General features: G+C 40.6%; 3 protein-coding genes across 4 annotated transcripts; 2 read left to right on the forward strand and 1 right to left on the reverse strand.

Annotated features, from left to right (window-relative positions):
- Positions 1-110: 110 nt before the first annotated feature.
- On the forward strand, positions 111-7997 carry racgap1 (Rac GTPase activating protein 1). 2 transcript variants are annotated; one of them, XM_084553508.1, is made up of 17 exons: positions 111-215; positions 558-648; positions 751-953; positions 1064-1206; positions 1414-1483; positions 1591-1644; positions 1754-1831; positions 2048-2165; positions 2688-2830; positions 3215-3379; positions 3470-3565; positions 4320-4518; positions 4912-5017; positions 5264-5396; positions 6376-6502; positions 6623-6722; positions 6977-7997. In XM_084553508.1, exons 2-17 carry the CDS (start codon positions 564-566, stop codon positions 7038-7040), a joined length of 1884 nt encoding a protein of 627 aa, XP_084409634.1. In that variant the 5' UTR covers positions 111-215; positions 558-563; the 3' UTR covers positions 7041-7997. The 2 variants fall into 2 exon arrangements, with proteins under 2 accessions (XP_084409634.1, XP_084409633.1); XM_084553507.1 differs by having other exon boundaries at positions 6376-6722.
- Positions 7998-8673: 676 nt separating this feature from the next.
- LOC311494926 (uncharacterized protein) lies at positions 8674-12033 on the reverse strand. Its single transcript, XM_084554207.1, has 5 exons — positions 11723-12033; positions 10348-10453; positions 10023-10129; positions 9628-9800; positions 8674-9527 (listed from the first exon to the last, which is right to left on the reverse strand). The coding sequence occupies exons 1-5, from the start codon at positions 11877-11879 to the stop codon at positions 9249-9251; spliced, it is 822 nt and encodes a 273-aa protein (XP_084410333.1). The 5' UTR covers positions 11880-12033; the 3' UTR covers positions 8674-9248.
- A 1453-nt stretch (positions 12034-13486) lies between these two features.
- Positions 13487-16936, forward strand: bin2a (bridging integrator 2a). Its single transcript, XM_084554206.1, has 12 exons — positions 13487-13696; positions 13802-13882; positions 14086-14140; positions 14228-14322; positions 14459-14554; positions 14702-14809; positions 14903-14988; positions 15081-15156; positions 15232-15314; positions 15649-16252; positions 16357-16432; positions 16534-16936. Exons 1-11 carry the CDS (start codon positions 13544-13546, stop codon positions 16408-16410), a joined length of 1491 nt encoding a protein of 496 aa, XP_084410332.1. The 5' UTR covers positions 13487-13543; the 3' UTR covers positions 16411-16432; positions 16534-16936.
- The last annotated feature ends 1397 nt before the right edge of the window (positions 16937-18333 follow it).

Consider the following 18333-nt stretch of genomic DNA (forward strand, 5'->3'; position numbering starts at 1 on the left):
CGTACTCGGAAGTCGATTTTGTTGGTTGCCTTGACGCCGGCGTGGTGTTCGTCGCTCATTGGCTAGCGGCGAAATTTGAAATGCAACGCGCTCACTGTATCTGTGGCTGCGGAAGGATGTGGACAAAGGTACAAGAAGCTGACCGCTAAATAAAAAAAAGAACAGGAAAAGAAGGAAACTTCACCGAAAGGCTTTACACTTTAACCTTTCTGCAGGTACGTAGCTAACCTTTGCTACCCCGTTTTTGCTAATAGGGAATATAAAAGTTAAAGTTAGCAGCTAATGTTGAACCCCACGCCGTGTTGTTTTACTGCTATACAGTTGAGCTAATGTTGAGTGTGTCCTAGCGAGGAGGCGAATAAACATAAGAAGCGGATTTTTGTCGAGAAACCTACTGGCTGGCACACAGAGAATAGATATTTATGCGAGCCTGTAAATGTACACTGAGCTACACTGAACCATAAGCGAGCACAATTTAGCAATCAAGCCACAACCATGTTAGGATATGATGCGCTTAACTTAAAATGTGTTTCTTTTCATTGTGTCTTCAATTGCAGAACACCATGGAGACTGCGGTGCTGAGCCTCCAGAGCTTATATGATAAGCTGAGGACACAGGCTGACCTTCTCAACGAGAACATTGAACCCAGTGAGTAGTTTATGAGTCGGTTTACTGTGTGTTGTTTGGGACTGATGTAAAGGTCACTGGAGATCTGCTTGGCATAAGAACTATGTGCATCCTCTCTCCAAGATTTCATTCAGATGGCACAAAACTTTGATGACTGCCGTCGCAAATGGCTGAGGGCCGAGCAGGAGCTGGGCTCTTGCAAAGAGATCCTCACCAAAGCGGAGACCGAGAGGGGATCCTTGGAGGTCAAACTGAAACACGCCCGCAACCAAGTAGACGTGGAGATACGGCGCAGACAAAAGGCCGAGTCCGACTGTGAGAAGTTGGTATGTTGGATCAAGATGCCGGCCCCTTTTTGTTGTTGCTTCGGTCTGCTTTGCTTTGTTTTTATGTACGTGGCTCATATATATGCTCTGCTTACATTTCTATAATACAGGACCGTCAAATACAGTTGATCCGGGACCTCTTGACCAGTGAGGGATCCAGCAACAGCATCCAGCTGAGTGCAGAACAGCGCTCGGCTCTGGCCTTCCTGAACACAAACTGTCATGCAGCCGCCAATCTGAACACCAGCCGAAGGTAGGAAACACACAAATACCACTGGTTTGCTTTTATTTCACTATTGAGAGTTAGATAAAATGATATGATCATATCAATTAACCATTTTGACCACTTTGAAATAAACTGCTGCTTTTCCACTAAGACGTTTGAATGTGAAAAAAAAAATGTATAAAAATGAAAACTATATTGGCTGGCCTAATGTATATTTTCTGTTGCTTCTGATAGACTGGTGACGATCGATGAGTCTGCCTCCATCTTGTCAGATATCAGCTATGACAAAACGGATGACTCTCTGGTAAGTAGTTCCCTTTTTAGTCTCATCTACCTCTATAGTAATGCTAATGTACTAAAATAACCTTCTTTCATTTTGAAATCTGATTGTGATGTTTTTAATCTTGACAGGACTGGGACTCCTCCGCAATAAGGACTGTGCGACTCAAGAAACGAGAAAAAAGAGTATGTTACGTTCATGTACCCTGCTGCTCTTAAAAAAAAAAAAAAAAAACTGAAGTGTGTTTTATGTTGACTGGAACTATAAGTGTCATGTTTTCTGTTATGATTTCAGCGCTCCTCAAGAAATCATGTTGATGGTCCTCCGATGGCCTCAAAAAGATCTCGATCAACAGGCAGAACTTCAGGCAGGGTAAGTTTTTGCCTCAGTATGGATATTTTTATAACTAACTATTACATGTGGTTATTACACATGACTATCAACATTGGCACTTTAGATATGACTGTTCTGTCAGGCGGAGTCACCAGTTTATTGCTACGATGAGTTAAGGCTCATTATTGACCTCTGACATGCTTTAGTGCCTTTAGTCTGATTTTTTTTTATATTATTATTTTTTTTTTTGGACAGGCAAATGAGACCCTTGTGACGAAGACCACAGTGACTGTCCCTGCCAATGGAGGACCTGTCGAGGCAGTTTCTACCATTGAATCTGTTCCTTATTGGACCCGCAGCAGGAGGAGGACTGGTGAGGTTTCTCTTTTGTTGCAGTATCTATCCATGTAGTCTGCAGCCAGTTGTGAGCTGTTGGGACACGTCACACTTGAATACAAAGTGGGACTGTGCACCTTGACAATTATATTCAGCACCATCACACCTAACGTCAAGTGTTGCTTAGCTACAACAGCGTGGGTGCTCACTCAAGTGTTCATTTTGACTAAAACTTTATCAGTCCATCCCTTTTCTGCATTTTATACTGCTGGGAATTGCATAAGAAAATGTGCCCTAATAATTCCCAACCTACTCACTTTGACTAGTTTTCTTATTTTTTGTTCATACTCTGGTCACTGTAATCATAAAGAGGAAATGTAGGTGAGGTCAGTGTAGTCGTAAAAAGTTTTTCCATTCTGTGAGTGTCTGAAAGTAGCTTGATGGATGTCTGGAAAAAAAACTTGAATGTGCAGCAGCAGTGACTGTTAGTTTTCTCGTAACGGCAGAATATTTATAGCAGTTGACTAACGGGTATTTATTTTCTGTCTGTCCTGTTCAGTTGATCCAGAATGGGACTCTGAATCTGTCAAATCTGAGGATGTCTTCAAACAGCCTGTCAACCCTGAGGCGGAGAAGAAACCACAGCCTAGTACTCCTCAGAGCCACGGAGGCGTCCGTCTTCATGAGTTTGTCTCCAAAACTGTAAGAATTGCTTTTACTGTACATGAGAAAACTGCAGCTGCTACTTAACTCTACTAGAAAAGCATTTTTTATTATTTTTTTTATTATTATATATATTTTTTTTTAATTGAAGGTACTGCAGTTTGGATATGTAGAGCTTTTGCTGTTATACCATGATGATAACAATAATTAGATAACTTTTTTTGCTGTGCTTTACGTATTTGTTTCTTTTCAGAATGATATCATAAAGATGTTTACTTGTATAGAGAGAATGTTGTGTCTTCAGAAATCACTTGGCACCGTTATTGAAAATGTTGCTTGCTCATTTGCAGCCCTATTTATTGCTTATTGCTTTAGCTGCATATTTAGGTAGCTTTATAGCTTCCTGTCAACTGTGTTTAATAGGTCATTAAGCCTGAATCCTGCGTGCCCTGTGGAAAGAGGATCAAGTTTGGCAAGATTTCTCTGAAGTGCCGGGACTGCAGGGTGGTGTCACACCCCGAATGTCGCGAGCGTTGCCCTCTGCCATGCATCCCCAACCTGGGTGGCACACCAGTCAAAATTGGCGAGGTAGGTGATGCCATTTTTACTAATTTCTCTCTTGATCAGCAGATGCGTGCATATCCACTAAGTTTACCTAATTTCCCACTTGTTTTCCAGGGTGTGCTTGCAGACTACGTCCCAGACACTTCACCTAAGATCCCCCCCCTTGTTGTCCACTGTGTAAGTGAGATTGAACAAAGGGGTCTGCATGAGGTAAGCATTGTTTTGCTGTCCCAGTACTGTGCAGAAATGTGAAGGACAGTAAAGCCTCCCAGCACTGTTTTTATTTTTAATGCATTCCCCCTAAGCTGAAACAAAGAGCTGTAACTAAGATTTTACAGTCTGTTCCTGGGAGATTAAATTTGTAATTAGGCTTTAGAAAGACTCCAAATCTGTTGTTTGCTCAATGACTGTAGTAGTGTCTGTCTGCTTTTTGTTGTGTGCTTCTGTCTCATTCTCTCACTATGAATTTTTTTCTGCAGTTGTCATAAGGTGTTGGCTTTTTTCACCAACTGAAACTAATTTGCCAGTTTTGTTGTTGTTGTTGTTGTTTTTTTCAACTTCATAGCTCTTAACCTGACAAATATTGGCCTGTCAGATTTTGTTGCATGCACCGTTTAGTGATGTGAGGATTGAGCTAGAGCTGTGACTGGTAGCAATGAAATAAACTTGCTATTTGTCCTACTGAAATGCCACATTTTGCCTGTTGTAGCATCCCAAATGTGATGTTTTGATGCTCTTTTTGTCAATTTAATACTATGGGGGGTGTTTTATGCCTTTTCAATATGGCTATAGTGATGGGAACATTATGGCTGGATCCAACAAAGGTCCTTGGTTGGTTAAATTCAAGCTAGTGATGTTGGGTTCTTGACATCTTAACTCTTAAGCCATGAAGGTTCCAGCTATAACAAGCAGACTAACTGATGTCAAATAACAAACGCTTAATGGTGATGTTTTGTTGTTTTAGGCTGGATTGTACCGTCTGTCTGGTGCTGATCGCACAGTGAAGGAGTTGAAGGAGAAGTTCCTCCGCTCCAAAACTGTTCCCGTTCTCAGCAAGGTGGATGATATCAACGCCATCACTGGCCTCCTCAAGGACTTCCTGAGGAACCTCAAGGAACCTCTTCTCACCTTCCGTCTCAACCGTCCCTTCATGGATGCAGCAGGTGTGTGTGTTGGACTGGTATGATGTGGAGGGTTTTTGCGGCAACAGTAATAAAACATGAAATTTAAACATTAAACATAAATTTAATGTACTACTCGACATTCTAACTTCTTAACGGGGGAAGAGAAGTGTACCCAACACACCCATTACATTTAGCTTTCATGAGTTCTTCTACTCTGTTTTGGCAATTTGTTCTGAGCAGTGATGGAAACCTCTGGGGGGTGGGGGAGTTGCCTGCAACCAAAAGAGAGATTGATCGTTCAGTCTGTTAGCCTTTTTAGTGTTTGTTTGTTATTGTAGTCAGATACATTTTTCTTCAAGTTGCTAATAAATCCACACAGCATCCCATTTCTTCGTCTCTGCTGACAAAACGATTTTCTTTTTTCTCCCACAGAGGTTTCAGATGACGACAACAGCATAGCCCTGATGTACCAAACCATTGGTGACCTGCCTCAGGCCAACAGAGACACGCTGGCTTTCTTGGTCCTGCACCTTCAGAGGTTAACAACTTCTCTCTTCTGACTAATATACTTATTTGAGTTTTGATGCATTGCATATTGTTGTTACAAATCCAATGTGGGAATTATGGTCATTCAAAATGCTCTATTCTCTTTAAAAAAGAGAATAAAGAATTTTGCTCTGTCCTCCAAATGAAACTTTGCTCACAATATTTTAAAAAGGTTAATTGTAAATAGTTTTATTAGAAATATTTATGAGTGTTTTTCTAACCTAATAAAATCTTACAGAGTTGCGGTCAGTGTGGACACCAAGATGGACATCAGTAACCTGGCCAGAGTTTTTGGTCCAACTATTGTGGGTCATGCAGTTCCCAACCCAGACCCTATGACAATCCTGCAGGATACCAAACGACAGCCTAAGGTAGGCCTGAAACAAGAGAAACTGGTGTGTCCGTTTTAAGGTGCAGCAAAACAACCTTGTTATGATAAAAATGTCAGTCAGTAATTAGACCTGTTCCTCTTTTCTCTGATATTAGAGTCAGCCATCTGACATTACATAGAGAACAGTAAAAAGAGTTGTTTGTCTTGGGCGTGCAGCTTGTCACCTGCAGTTCTTCATCAAAAAGCTTGCCGTTCCTTTACTTCCTGCAATATTTACATCCGGTCCACCGACAAAAAAATGTCTGTGTCAGATAGAGTTGGTTCATTTCCAAGCCTGTTTGCTGCAGGCATCAACAAAATAATATGCAGGTTGCCCAGAGGTTGCCACACTTTCTGGAACTATTGTGTGCATTGCATTTCCTGTGATTACCTCAGAATAAAAGCCCACCTTCCATTTTTTAACAACTGAATACTTTTATTGTGAAATAGCCAAGTAGGTAAGGAAAACTGAGGCTGATAATAAGATAAACTCTGTATTACTCTGTAAAGAAGCTGTCCTATTAACGTAAGGAGCTTGAATTCAGTACACTATTCAACTACTATAGAGAGGTAAATACATAATGTATGTTATGAAAGTATTGAACGGAGATGTAAATGTAATCATCTTAAAAGCAATCTCTCAAAATTGAGGTTCTAATATTCAAGAAAGTATTAAGGAATTATTTTATGCAGATGTATTTTTGAGATCATCCACAAGGTCTAGCAACAGATTTATGTAAATTGTTAAACCTGCTCAATCTGAGAGACTAAGCTCCTGCAACAGTTTAAGAGGCCACCAGAAAATCCTGCTAAGGTACAATACTACACACCAGGAAGTCTTTATACCATACACTGTTTTTTTTTTTTTGTAATTGCCCTCTGTCTTGCTCAAGGCAACCCTAACTTGTGTGGAAGAGTATGAAGCAATACACCGAGATAACGTGATGTTTTGCGTTTTTTGCTAATCCCTCTCTGTTCAGGTTGTGGAGCGTCTGCTGGCTCTGCCTGTGGATTACTGGAGCCAGTTTGTGGCGGCAGAGATCGGGCGGCCGAACTTGAACCACTTGATCATTGAGAACGCAAACTGCTATGCCACCCCTGAGAGAAGTACGGGTTCGCTAAACTTTCTTTGTTACTGCTGCTGCAGTGCTTGTATTAGTGTGACCACAGTTGTTAACTGTCTGAGATCGTTCAACGTTGTAATGTTTATTGTTTTTATCGTTGCAGTGAGCATGCTGGGACCTCTGACCACTCCTGAGCACCAGTTCAATAAAACCCCCTCCTCCAGCTCTCTATCTCAGCGCATGAAGTCCACTCTGACACCCAGGTAAACACACAAACACAATCCCCTACTGCCCGGCTGCTTTTATTCTCAGGGATTGATTAATTGAGGAATAAAGGGAAGCTTTATTGTGTTTATTTTGTTGTATAATTTACCCAACTGCTGGCTCTTTTGAGCATTCCTTATGGAGCTTAATCTGCTTTGCAATATCGCATTATCTATCATTGACTCTGTTTTACTGACTGTGACTCCGATTAATAATGGCCATCACATTTCATTATGTGCACCGTTTGTTGCAGATTTGGGAGCAAGAGCAAATCAGCAACGGGAGGAAAATTCTTTGCATCTCCACTCCTCAAGTAATCCAAAGTAGCTCAAATGGTACTGCAATAACAACCAACACGTTTTTGTTTTTATGCATAACACTTAACAAATGCTATAAATGCATCCATCCTAGGCTTCCTTTATATACTTATACACAGCCGTTTCATTTAGATGATTTTTCATGTTTGTAAAAGGGTAATAATTTTTTAACCAGATTTTACGCTTTCACATCTATGCACACTTGGGAGTTGTTGCTTTTGCTAAATGCTTCACATGTTCTCATTTTAGATCATAACATGTGAGAACGTATACTCACTCTTTGAGATGTGTGCTCATAGATGAAAATATGTACTGTACATGCACAGTTTTATTGTGACCTGCTTCTAAATGTAATCGTTTCTTTTAAGAGTTTTTCAGCTCATGTGTCACTCAGAAGTTGAAGAACCAGTTGTTTGGCATTTCATTCTAGGATATAATTGAATGCATGGCTCCTTGTAGCATGATCTTTTAGTTTTGATGTTTGTATATCACTTTTATTTCTGTTTGAGTTGTCTTCCATCGCCAGTGATTTGTAATGTAAATGTTTAGAATCGTACATGCCCTCACCTTTTCAGACTTTAAAATACAAAAACTAGTTCTAAGACCTCAATGAAGACCTTTCTTGTTCTCAAGATCTTCTTAGGTCTTCAACTGCAAGCTTTTGAAAGCTTGTAGATTCATTTTTTTTCATTGATCTTTTGAGAAAGGCTGCTTAGTTTCAAAGTGGCATTGCCTGCCAGTAATTATCGGTAACATTGGGCTGTTATCTGTGCGTTTTCTGATCATTTCGCTCCTCTGCTGTTTATTTGTGTGTAATGTTTGTACTGTGGGAGGTTGCTAAATGAGCAGTCCTGCACAAAAGGCAATTACTTTGTAAAATTAGCCAGTTCAGTTAAGGTGGCATTATTGGATTACCTATTAGCACAAATGCGCTCTTTATGACTCATGTAACTTATAAAATACATTTCTAACATTCAAAAACTAAGTGTTGTGTTCTTTCTGTGAAATGCTGTTTGTTGTCTGGGTCTTAATCCTAAATGAATCTGGATTTGTTTTGTGAGAGATGAACTAAAAAAACCGCCCTGTGTCTGCGTGGATTCTCTCTGGGGTACTCCGACTTCCTCCCACCATCCAAAGACATGCTTGTTAGGTTAATTGGTGATTCTAAATTGGCCGTAGGTGTGCATGTGAGTGTGAATGGTTGTCTGTCTCTGTGTTAGCCCTGCGATGGACTGGCGACCTGTCCAGGGTGTACCCTGCCTCTCGCCCGATGAGAGCTGGGATAGGCTCCAGCCCCCCTGCAACCCTTAACAGGAAAAAGCAGTTACAGAAGATGGATGAATGAATGAATGAGTGAACTAAAAAAAAACATCAAAATCAATGAATGAATCACTTTAGGTTAAGTGTTTTTACCTCTTGCCCACAGGGCTTCTTCATTTCTTCTTCATAGGTGAGGCGAGTGAAGAGTGTTTGTGCCACGTTCACATCATTTAGGATGGATGGTGGATATAGGAAAGATTCATATAGTTTTTACTCTTGCTAAACAGTATTTTGCTAACATTAGGTGGAGGATAATATGCCTAGAGTAGACATTTTGGAGCTTTCAGAAAAAAAGTGATTCCCTGATAATTTCATTACAACACAGATATAAATATTTTTGCAGTTTGAAGACTTGTTCAGAGATATGGATACACTCCAAAATGCATAACTAACCCCTTCGTTTGGTCAAATCATGAGATGGTTTGAGGTGAGATAAGATAATGCTTTAATTTATCCCACAGTGGAAAAATTTACCATGTTACAGCATCAGAAAACCTTCCCACTCTGTTAGGAGTGAGTTTTGTCAGGATGGTGTTGTAGGTGGTGGTGTACACAGCCTCCTCTGGTGAGTGATGGGTTTTTCCAGTCACTCCCTCACTGCCAGGCCTCACTTCTCTTTAAACCCCATTCAGTCCTGTACTCACGACTCCAGCAACTCCTCTGTGATTGAAAACTGTACCTGACACTTTTAAAATTAGAAACCTGAAAGCTGTCTTGATAAAAATGCACTTCTTTATCAGTCATAATACCCTGAACAAATTACTGACAGAGTGGGTATGACAAATTCATTTTATTTTACAGAATGCATACCATAAAGTGACAACAAATGGAAATTAGTTTTGTGCGAGGCCAGTGTTGACAACTGATGTTCAAATATAACACGTAACATCAAAATTTAGGCCAGGGCCAAAGTAGAGGAGTGTTCTTGACGTAGTCCTGGAAAGCCGGCTCAGATCCCCATTTCTTCATGGCCTGCTTCTCCAGGATGGGGATGCCACTGACGTACCGCAACAGAAACCAGACGAACAGAGGTGAAGCCACGCTCAGGTACTGGGAGCCCTGCATCACTGACGAGGCCGAGAGCCAGAGACCTGACCACTGCAGGATCTCTCCAAGGTAGTTAGGATGTCTGCTGTAGGCCCATAGTCCACTCTGGATGAACTTCCCCTGGAGGTAGAAAAGTAAGTTGAGCAGTACAGTTGTTAGACTCTGTGAACGGTGCATTAATGTGGTTTTGGGTCGCACAACATGAAGTCTCCTAACTTACAGCATTATCTGGGTCACGCTTGAAAAACCATTTCTGCTGGTCAGCAACAGCCTCGGTAGCAAAGCCAAGGCCCCAAACAGTCCAGCCAATGTAGTCCCTCGTTCCCAGAGGCACATCTCGCCTCTCGCTGTTCAGCATGAGTGTGGGCAGCAGGGTCATAAATACCCACACGGCTGAGAGAAACAGAAAAAAAGAATGGCTGGCCTTGCCTTAATTCTTCCATGAAATAAATAAGCTAAACTTACTGTAACCAATAGCTCACACCTGGAATAAATGCATATAAAGAGGTAGAAACTAGACAGTGATTTATACAGGGGAACCCTCCCTTCAGTTGGGTTCTGAGTTGGCCAGGACTGTAGTAATGAGAGGCAAGTGTTATCAGAGCTTCCAAGTACCTTGTATAGTCCAGTATACAAAGAATGTCCCTGGGCTGTCTCTGACATTGTTGAATCTGCGATCATGACCGTCCTTCAAGATCCGCATGAAGAGGAATGTCCCCAGTCTGCAGAGAGAACATGGTTAACATCCATTCACATTAACTAATACATTATTCATTAACCTGGGTAACCTGGCTTTAAAGTTTCACATTCATTAGTTCCTCCTCTGACCTCTCCAAGAACCCTCCATGACTGAACTTACACAGGATATAATCTCTTCTTGCCTCTACTGAGCTTTAGTAAATCATTTAGCATTTTTAGGGGTCAATGCTGCCTTGCTTACCTGAGTCCCCAAGCTGTCACCAACCCTGTCTGCACCTTCTGACGGACATGAGTGGCTCCTCCCCAGATCCGACTCAGGTGCGCAAGTAGTATAAATGTCCCAGAGCCTGCAAAAAGAGTTGCAAACTTAGGTTGGGACGTGGGCATGGCAGATGACTCTACTTGTCGCACACTAAGGCGTGCCCAATAAATCTTTTACCCAGGATACTGCGGACAATTGGTTCCAAAGTTCAAGGGTAAAAGCTACACAGGAGAGCCGAGGGGAGAGCCGGACGAGGACGAGGAAAGAAGTGACAGATTTGAGAAATAACAATTACAAAAAAAAAACATCAGTCAGTCATTGGTGTTGACAGGTAAGTTCTGTTGCTCTACATATGACAAATGATAGAGAGCTGAGTTTATTTATGCAGACTGAATTAATTTGTAAGTGGGTAACTTCCTCACTGGACATGTACTTTTATTGTTGTCACAAATGTCTGTCATCTAATTCAAAAGCGCGGTCTAAATGGGTAAAATGTGGACACAACTAAAGATTATTTTCATTACCAATCAATCTGTCACTTATTTTCCTCAATTACTTGACTAATACTTTGTTGATAAGATATCAGAGCATGGCTTGTCTTTTTTTTTGTCCGAAACCCAAAGATGTTACTTTTACTAGAACGTAAAACAAAGAACAGCATAAATCTTCAAAACGTAAATGCAGAATTAGGTAATGTAAGCTTAAAAAAATCATCAAAAAGATTATCATGAAATTGTCTGTCTGTCAACTGGCTTATTTGTTACCTGAGTCATTTTTGGATTAATGTAGAACAGAAGCAGAAACATTTGTAGATTATTCTAGTCACTGAAAGCAACCTGAACCTTCCACTATGCTTGAAAATGTTGTTCACTTTAAAACAGACATTAACAAATTTTAACACATGCAAAATAAAATGGGTTGCAATTAAACATAAATTGTGACTGTGTCCTGTACGTTATTAATTGGGGAGGGGGTCCACAAAAGGCCCCCTTCAGGGTTTTATTAGAAGGACCCAGGATTGGTTTGTGCGCCCCTGCTGACTGATTGGATTAATGTGCTTAAACTGAAGGAGGAGCTCTTGGGTTGTTTCACAACAGAGCTGGTTTTAGATAATACATGTTTTGTAATGATGATCTTACAACACTCATCCTCGGTGCAGAAACACACTTTTATAATAAATGACATGGTTAAATATCATCTACACTACACGAGCTGTTTTCTCGCTTAAATGCCGATCGGTTATGATTTGTGTCGAATTTACGCAAATTAGTTGCTCTGAATAACAGACAAGGCTGCAAACGCCAGAGAGCCCACGGTTGACAACGATTGCTCAGAAAGAGGTTTATCTCCTTACCTGCCAAATCATAAAACTTCTCGGTTCTGAAAGCTGCAGCCAGAGCCCAGCCGGCCCACTGGATGCCCAGGTCGGTGGCGGCACATTTGGCCAGAGTGCTCCCCATGATCATGTCCTGCAGCTCAGCGAGCAGCACAAAAAACTGAGGGCTTGTCATGGGGCCACTCCTCCAACACCCAGAGAAATATAAACAGTCTGGGTAAAGTTCACCGCTGCCATACTGCTGCTGGAAGTGGGTTAACTCCGCGGTGAACTCTGGGTATTGTAGTTCAGAGTGGATTCCGTGGCTTATGTTGTAGTACTTGTACTTTGTTGGAGTATTTCAGTGCTCTACTCCTTTCCACTTTTATTAACTGGTGGAGGAGGTGTTGATTTATGTATCCTGCTTTACAACTTTACTGTAAAACAAATAAAAAAATGTAATCAACAAAAATACAGATTCAAACGTAAATGTTAACTGCAAAAATAAAATCAGCAGACAGAAACTCTGGAGGCGAAGAATGTGAGTCTAAAAATATCTGCTGCTTAATACAGTGAGATTTTTTTTTATTTTTCATTTGGCAGTGCATTCACTTCTGACATGATTATGTTTGTTGAAACAGACTCACTGTGTAGACAAACTAAAGAAACGGTACCCTCATCTGAACTGAACTCCTTCTCTAAGGTCCAACCAAAAATCCTTATTGGATCAGACAACCCATACCTCATCAAGATTCAACAAGGTCCAAAGGGAGCAACCAGTTGCAGTGAGAACGAGGTTGGGATTAGATTAGATAAGATCCAACGTTATTGTCATTGCACATGCTCAAGTGCAAAAAAAAACAAGCAAACATAAATCAGCACGACACAGACAATTACCATCTCAGTTGAGCAACAACATATCGGGCTAATTAGACCAATAAAAACATAAAAGTTTAATTGAAAGCAGTTTACAATCGTGTCCTCGAGCTATGCTGTCTGTTTCCAGATATGATGGGAATGATGGGAAATGACTGTCTCCACAATATTTTAGTAAGATCGTGTTTTTTGAGGGGAAAGTAGAGTTGTCAAACACGTCCAGTGGAGTCTGGGTGCACAAGTTGGAAGTATAACAAGTACCTCAAATACAGCACTTGAGAAAAGGTACTTACTTTTATTTCACAGTTTAAGTTACTTGACACAGCAATATAGCAAATATTGAGTCTGTAAACTGAGCCACCGTTAACAGATTAAACTACTCAACAGTGTAGAGGGTAGGGTCCACAAAAACCAGCTGCAATATTTAAATTAAATATTTATTCATAATGAGATTATTTGCAACCCTGCTAGATGATTATCACTTTTATAGCTTAAATGCATTTTCCAGACTCTGACTCAGATTTTTCTTAAGTGAAGTTTTCTTTCCAGTACTTGTATTGGTGTGTTTCTATCATATGTTACTGGTATGTATGTTACTGGGTGGAATCCAACTGTTCTTGCTACTCAGTAAATATAGACTAGAAATGTACATATAGATTATTTGGACATGCTTTACTCCTTGTTTTGTTGATACAGTACCCCACTGAATATCATTAGATTAAACCACTCTAATAAATAATCCCACATATTACAGCAGCACAGAGACAGATAAGACAACACATAAATAACTATTTGACTGATAAATAAATAAAAATAAAATGAGGAATTATAGATATCCATGCACGTATGCAACTGTTCTTTTTGAAGCCAAAGCTCTTGTAAAAGATGGAGATGGATATTGTAATAATAAATGTAATCCAAATGTTGACACTGCTATCAGGGTAAAATATATTTGGTCCATACCTAGTGCACCTTGCAACTGCTATGTTACAGACCAGTGTTGTAATAATTTCTTTCTTCTCTGTTTCATCTCAGGCGTACACGCAGAAAAGACAAAACATGGCAGAAAGTACAAAACGCTCCTCTGGTGATTTTACTAAAAAAGTCCAAAGACAGCTGAGCAGAGGCAAAGAAAAGGTACATAAAGTCTGCAAGTTATTGTTGTTCGATTTACAGGAGAAAGATTTAGGAGCAATTTAGTGGCTGCAGCAGCTTTGAGATTTCCTTTGCGCGTTTCTGCAGGTTCTGCAAAAGCTGGGAAAGGGTGTGGAGACCAAGGATGACCAGTTTGAGGTTTATCTCCAGCTGTTTAATGACCAGCAGGTAATCATCATTTTGCTTCATTTAAAAAAAAAAAAAAGACACTTGCACTTTTGAAAAATGACTATCATTTGAAAACGTTCCACTGCTGCCTCGTCATATTTTACTTTGTGGGTAAACACTGGGTTTGTTCACTGACTGTAGCCACTCGATCAAACATCATAAAAGTAAATACTGGCAATCACGCAGCCCTTGTGTATTTGCAGAGCGATGGGAACCAAATATACAAGGACCTGAGGAACTACATCAACGCAGTCCGAGGTAAAAATGCTCTTCGCTTGTACATGCTGCAGAACGGTGTGTCTGTGCCCTCTGCAGGCCTCAGATAGTTGATTCTGCCTTTTACAGACATGCGCGAAACTTCGAGACGCCTGTTCCAATCTCTGTTTGACGTTTATGAAGCCGACTGGGCTGGAGGGGAAGTTTTGGGAACCATTGTAGAGGTCAGCAAAATGCTAATACTCCACTTTTAAATCTTTTGAGCAAAAGCAGGTAAATACATGCATCACCAGGGATCAAAACCCCTTATTTCTCCTCCTCTTTTATAATTCACCATTTATGCTGCACGTTTTACCGAAGGGTGAGGACCTGCTGTGGAATGACTACGAGGTGAAGCTGGTAGACCAGGTCGTACACACCATGGAGTCCTATGTGGGCCAGTTCCCAGATGTCAAGGTAAGAGGAAGCAAGTAAACTGAAGTGAATACGATGACAGAACCAGGCAGAAAGACGAAAGACAAACACACAAACTCCAGCAAAGACACACATGTAGTTCACACACATAATAATCTATACAAATCTGGCACCCTTTTCAACCTATAGGAGAAAATTTCCAAAAGAGGAAGAAAACTGGTCGACTATGACTCTTCTCTTCGCCACCTGGAGGCAATGCAAACTGCCAAGAAGAGGGACGACATCAAGATTAACAAGGTCGTTAAAATAAAATCCACTTTTAATGCATGTTCCCGCCATCATTTGTTTAAAAGTACACACATTAAAATGAACTATGTTTCCACTCTGCAGGCACAGGAAGATGTGAAGTTTACCAAAAGCGTCTATGAGGGGCTCAACAATGATCTGAAAGTGGAGCTCCCTGTTCTCTTTGACAGGTCTAATATTGTAAAATATGCTTATATGACGATATGATTTGTGCAAATTTACAATTTGAAAAAAAAAAAATCCCATTGTTTTTCTCCCGTAGCCGCATTGGATGCTACGCGACGGTCTTCTCATCTATGTCAAATTTGCGAGACATCTTCTATAAGGAAATGGGCACGGTGGGTTTCGCTCCGTCTCGTCAAACAGTACAATCTGTCAGAGCTGTGTTTTTGACCATCTGCCTCCTCTTTTAGCTCAATGGCGATCTGCAGAATGTGTTGAAGGAGCTGCAGCTCCAGTATCCAGACAAAGGATTTGCTGTGAAGGGACTGCAACGGTAAGATTTTTCTTTTTTGCTTTAAACTTTGAAGCCAGTTGGCAATTCAAAGACACAGTTTGCCACATCCATTCAAGACAAATTAAGCGTCTCCAAACTTCACAGCTCACAAAAGACTTTAAATTATTCCCCACAGTCCCTTCTTCGGCCTTCTCCCAAAGTATTAATGCTGTTGAAATGTTTAATTGTGTTTAATGCCTATAAGATTAACTGTATGTCTTAATCTGAGGTATTTACTGTATATTTCCCTCACTGACAATGCCCAGTTGATGAAAATATTATAAAACTGATCAGAATCAATAATAAAGTTACATATTCATGTGAAATATTTCAGGTATGGCTCCTTGAGGAGACGAACTCTGTTGTCTCCGAAGGCCTGGAAAACCAGTTTTTCTGAGTTTCATAGGAGTCACAGTCCTAGAAATAGCCTGCGAGGTAGTTTCAGGTCCCCTGATAAACCTCGTCACAGCACTCTGTCCAGAGACAGCGGCTCTCTGTCCAGAGAGAGCAGCACGCTTGTAGTCTCCCCACAGTCACCTTCTCAGGAGAACCCCCTATCTGAGTCCAGGGAACTGGATACAGCATCAACCCACAGCGAGAACTCTCAAAAACAGGACGAGGCAGCAGCCGGGGCGTCAGGAAACGAGCCGGGAGAAGACGGCAATCAAGCTGAAGAGGAGTCCGTGACTGCTGAAGAATCTGATAATAAAGGAAAGGGTGAAAAAGGTCCACCAAGTGAGAGCAGCTCTGAACAGGACAACACGCGTGATTCAGAGAGTTTGGAGCTCCAGCTGTCTGCAGCAGACAACGGCCCGCTGCACATTGAAGAGCGGGATGGCAGCCCAATAACTCTAGACACTTCTAGAGCAAATGGACTGGAGAACAAAGACGTTTCTGGGCTTAACTCTGACGCCACGGACCAGAGCAGTCCTCACAAGGTTTGTCTTTTGACTAGCTCACACCTGATGCAAGGCACTGCAGACCTTTCTATGTATATATGATTATTTTGTGCAATAACTCTCTTGTTGTTTTTTTTTTCTAGGATGCTCCTCCAGAAAAAGGAGTGCCTCGGGAACCAAAAAACACAGTGGTTTAAAGATTTCACTCTTTTACTAAAGGTTTGTGTATTTCATCTATTCAAGATGTCAGGCACTAGAATTTATCTTCTTTTCTTGTCTGTCGTTTATGGCATCTGACGTCTTTCAATCTATAAATGCAGGAACAGAACAGCACAGACGAGACTGAAGACAACAGCTGCACCAGAGGAAGAAATGTGGAGACAGCTGCACAGACGAGTCCATCTGTGGTGTAATGACTGATGTACTGATGCTGTTAGTTTTTGTATTTATCTTTTACTGAAATCAACTGTATGCTGTCTTTAACGGACGTGTTTCGTTTCAATTATTCTTTCAAAACAAACCCCACCCTGTGCATCTTATTCTAACCAAAGGATGTGTGTCCAGTGTGGGCTAACATAAATGCACTATGTGGGTTTACACTGTTGTACTGATGTACTGAGTGACTACAGCAAACCGAGCTGAGCTACAGTTCACTCCCATGTTGCCACTGACCAAAAAGACTTTTTTTTACTTTTTTGAATTTTAATGCTATGATGGCAAGGATTCAGCAGGAGATCAGTGTTTTTAAACTTAATTTATTTGTAATTGTGTATGATTATTTCTACTTACAAATCAAAGTGTTCGCTTTGAAGGAGCATCATATTGCAATACTGATCATCATCTCGTCATTAAAATGTATTCTAAAACTGAACATCAGCGGTTTAATTTAAAAAATTTGATGAATGTGCACATTCAAAGATAATATGCATGTGAATTATTAAGAAAAATGTACACATAAATAAAATAAAACTCAAGTCAATAAGCCTGAGCGTTTTTTTTCCCCTGCCAGTGGAGTTTTATGATAGCAGAGTAACGAGGAGCTCTCACTCACCCCGGATTTCGGTGCCCTTCAGATGTCACCAATATGGCTTACTGCCGAGGTATCCTTCGTTTATTTGAACCAAATCCCCCGGAGTCTGCAGACGAATGCTTAATTATAGATCTGAAATTCTGTGACGATGAATTAAGTGAGAGATTAGCTAGTGCTGGACTCATTTGATAATGTGAAATACGTGGCTCCGTGCATGCTTCTTTCCTTTTAAGTAACACGTGCCTCCTGAAGTTTGAGGTGTTCATTTGACCTCAGTGAAGAGGATATTTAGTGACACAGACACATTTTCATGTGACAAATTACGTCAGTAATGAAGTCAATCATGCAAATGAATGCGTCACATGAGTGCGGTCACAACCACAGACTACTGTGGTTTTACACGACAGATTTGTCCAAATTCGGCGGGTTATGTGATTATCCATCGAAATTAACACCGTGACTATCGCACCGGTACTCCACAAACATTAGAGGAACGAAATGTGTGATCAAGTTACCTTTGGGGGAACTGTATGCTTGATGCTTCATGTGTGAATCAAGGCCTCTGTTGCGCAGATTTACGTCCACGTATGCAACATGAAACTGCTTTAAGGAACTACACAGAGAGAGCCTATCATGTTGGAGGTTTTAACTGTGACAATACTCTGTCACAGGAGTATCTCTTTTAAAATTCAGTTAAATACAACCTGATTCTTTTTTTTTTTTTTTTACAATCAAGCCAAAATCTTAAAATAAATAAATAAAAAACACTGGTTCAAGCTTATAAAATGTGAATATTTTCTGGGGGACATGTGACATTAAACTACAGATAAGGTGTTGCGCTGTTTTGTTTCTGAGTTTCTGAGAAACAAGTCACTGAGAAATTAGTTAATGATTATGCATACTTAAAATAATCAACTGCAAACTATATAAGACTTTTTTTTTTACTGTCAAGCTGAAGTTGTGACTTGTTAACAATCAAACATGCAAACATTAGAATAGCAGCCGCCTACTGATATTTTCTGCTGCCTCCCTGTCCTCTGTCTTGTTTCTGTTATATGAGTAGACAGTTTCAGTATACTCATATAACAGT

This window comes from Chelon labrosus (assembly GCF_963514085.1).
Source record: "Chelon labrosus genome assembly, chromosome: 10".
Lineage (NCBI taxonomy): Eukaryota > Metazoa > Chordata > Actinopteri > Mugiliformes > Mugilidae > Chelon > Chelon labrosus.

Excerpts from the sequence above, each read along its gene's own strand:
- racgap1 (XM_084553507.1), top strand. The coding sequence starts at position 564 with ATGGAGACTGCGGTGCTGAGCCTCCAGAGCTTATATGATAAGCTGAGG. Across the intron at positions 1,832-2,047 it reads CAGGCAGAACTTCAGGCAGG|GCAAATGAGACCCTTGTGAC; the intron begins GTAAGTTTTTGC and ends TTTTTTGGACAG. Across the intron at positions 5,018-5,263 it reads TTGGTCCTGCACCTTCAGAG|AGTTGCGGTCAGTGTGGACA; the intron begins GTTAACAACTTC and ends AAAATCTTACAG.
- LOC311494926 (XM_084554207.1), bottom strand. The coding sequence starts at position 11,879 with ATGACAAGCCCTCAGTTTTTTGTGCTGCTCGCTGAGCTGCAGGACATG. Across the intron at positions 9,801-10,022 it reads TGTATACTGGACTATACAAG|CCGTGTGGGTATTTATGACC; the intron begins GTACTTGGAAGC and ends TGTTTCTCTCAG. Across the intron at positions 9,528-9,627 it reads AGCGTGACCCAGATAATGCT|GGGAAGTTCATCCAGAGTGG; the intron begins GTAAGTTAGGAG and ends TTCTACCTCCAG.
- bin2a (XM_084554206.1), top strand. The coding sequence starts at position 13,544 with ATGTTACAGACCAGTGTTGTAATAATTTCTTTCTTCTCTGTTTCATCT. Across the intron at positions 14,555-14,701 it reads GCCAGTTCCCAGATGTCAAG|GAGAAAATTTCCAAAAGAGG; the intron begins GTAAGAGGAAGC and ends TTCAACCTATAG. Across the intron at positions 14,989-15,080 it reads CTCCCTGTTCTCTTTGACAG|CCGCATTGGATGCTACGCGA; the intron begins GTCTAATATTGT and ends TTTCTCCCGTAG.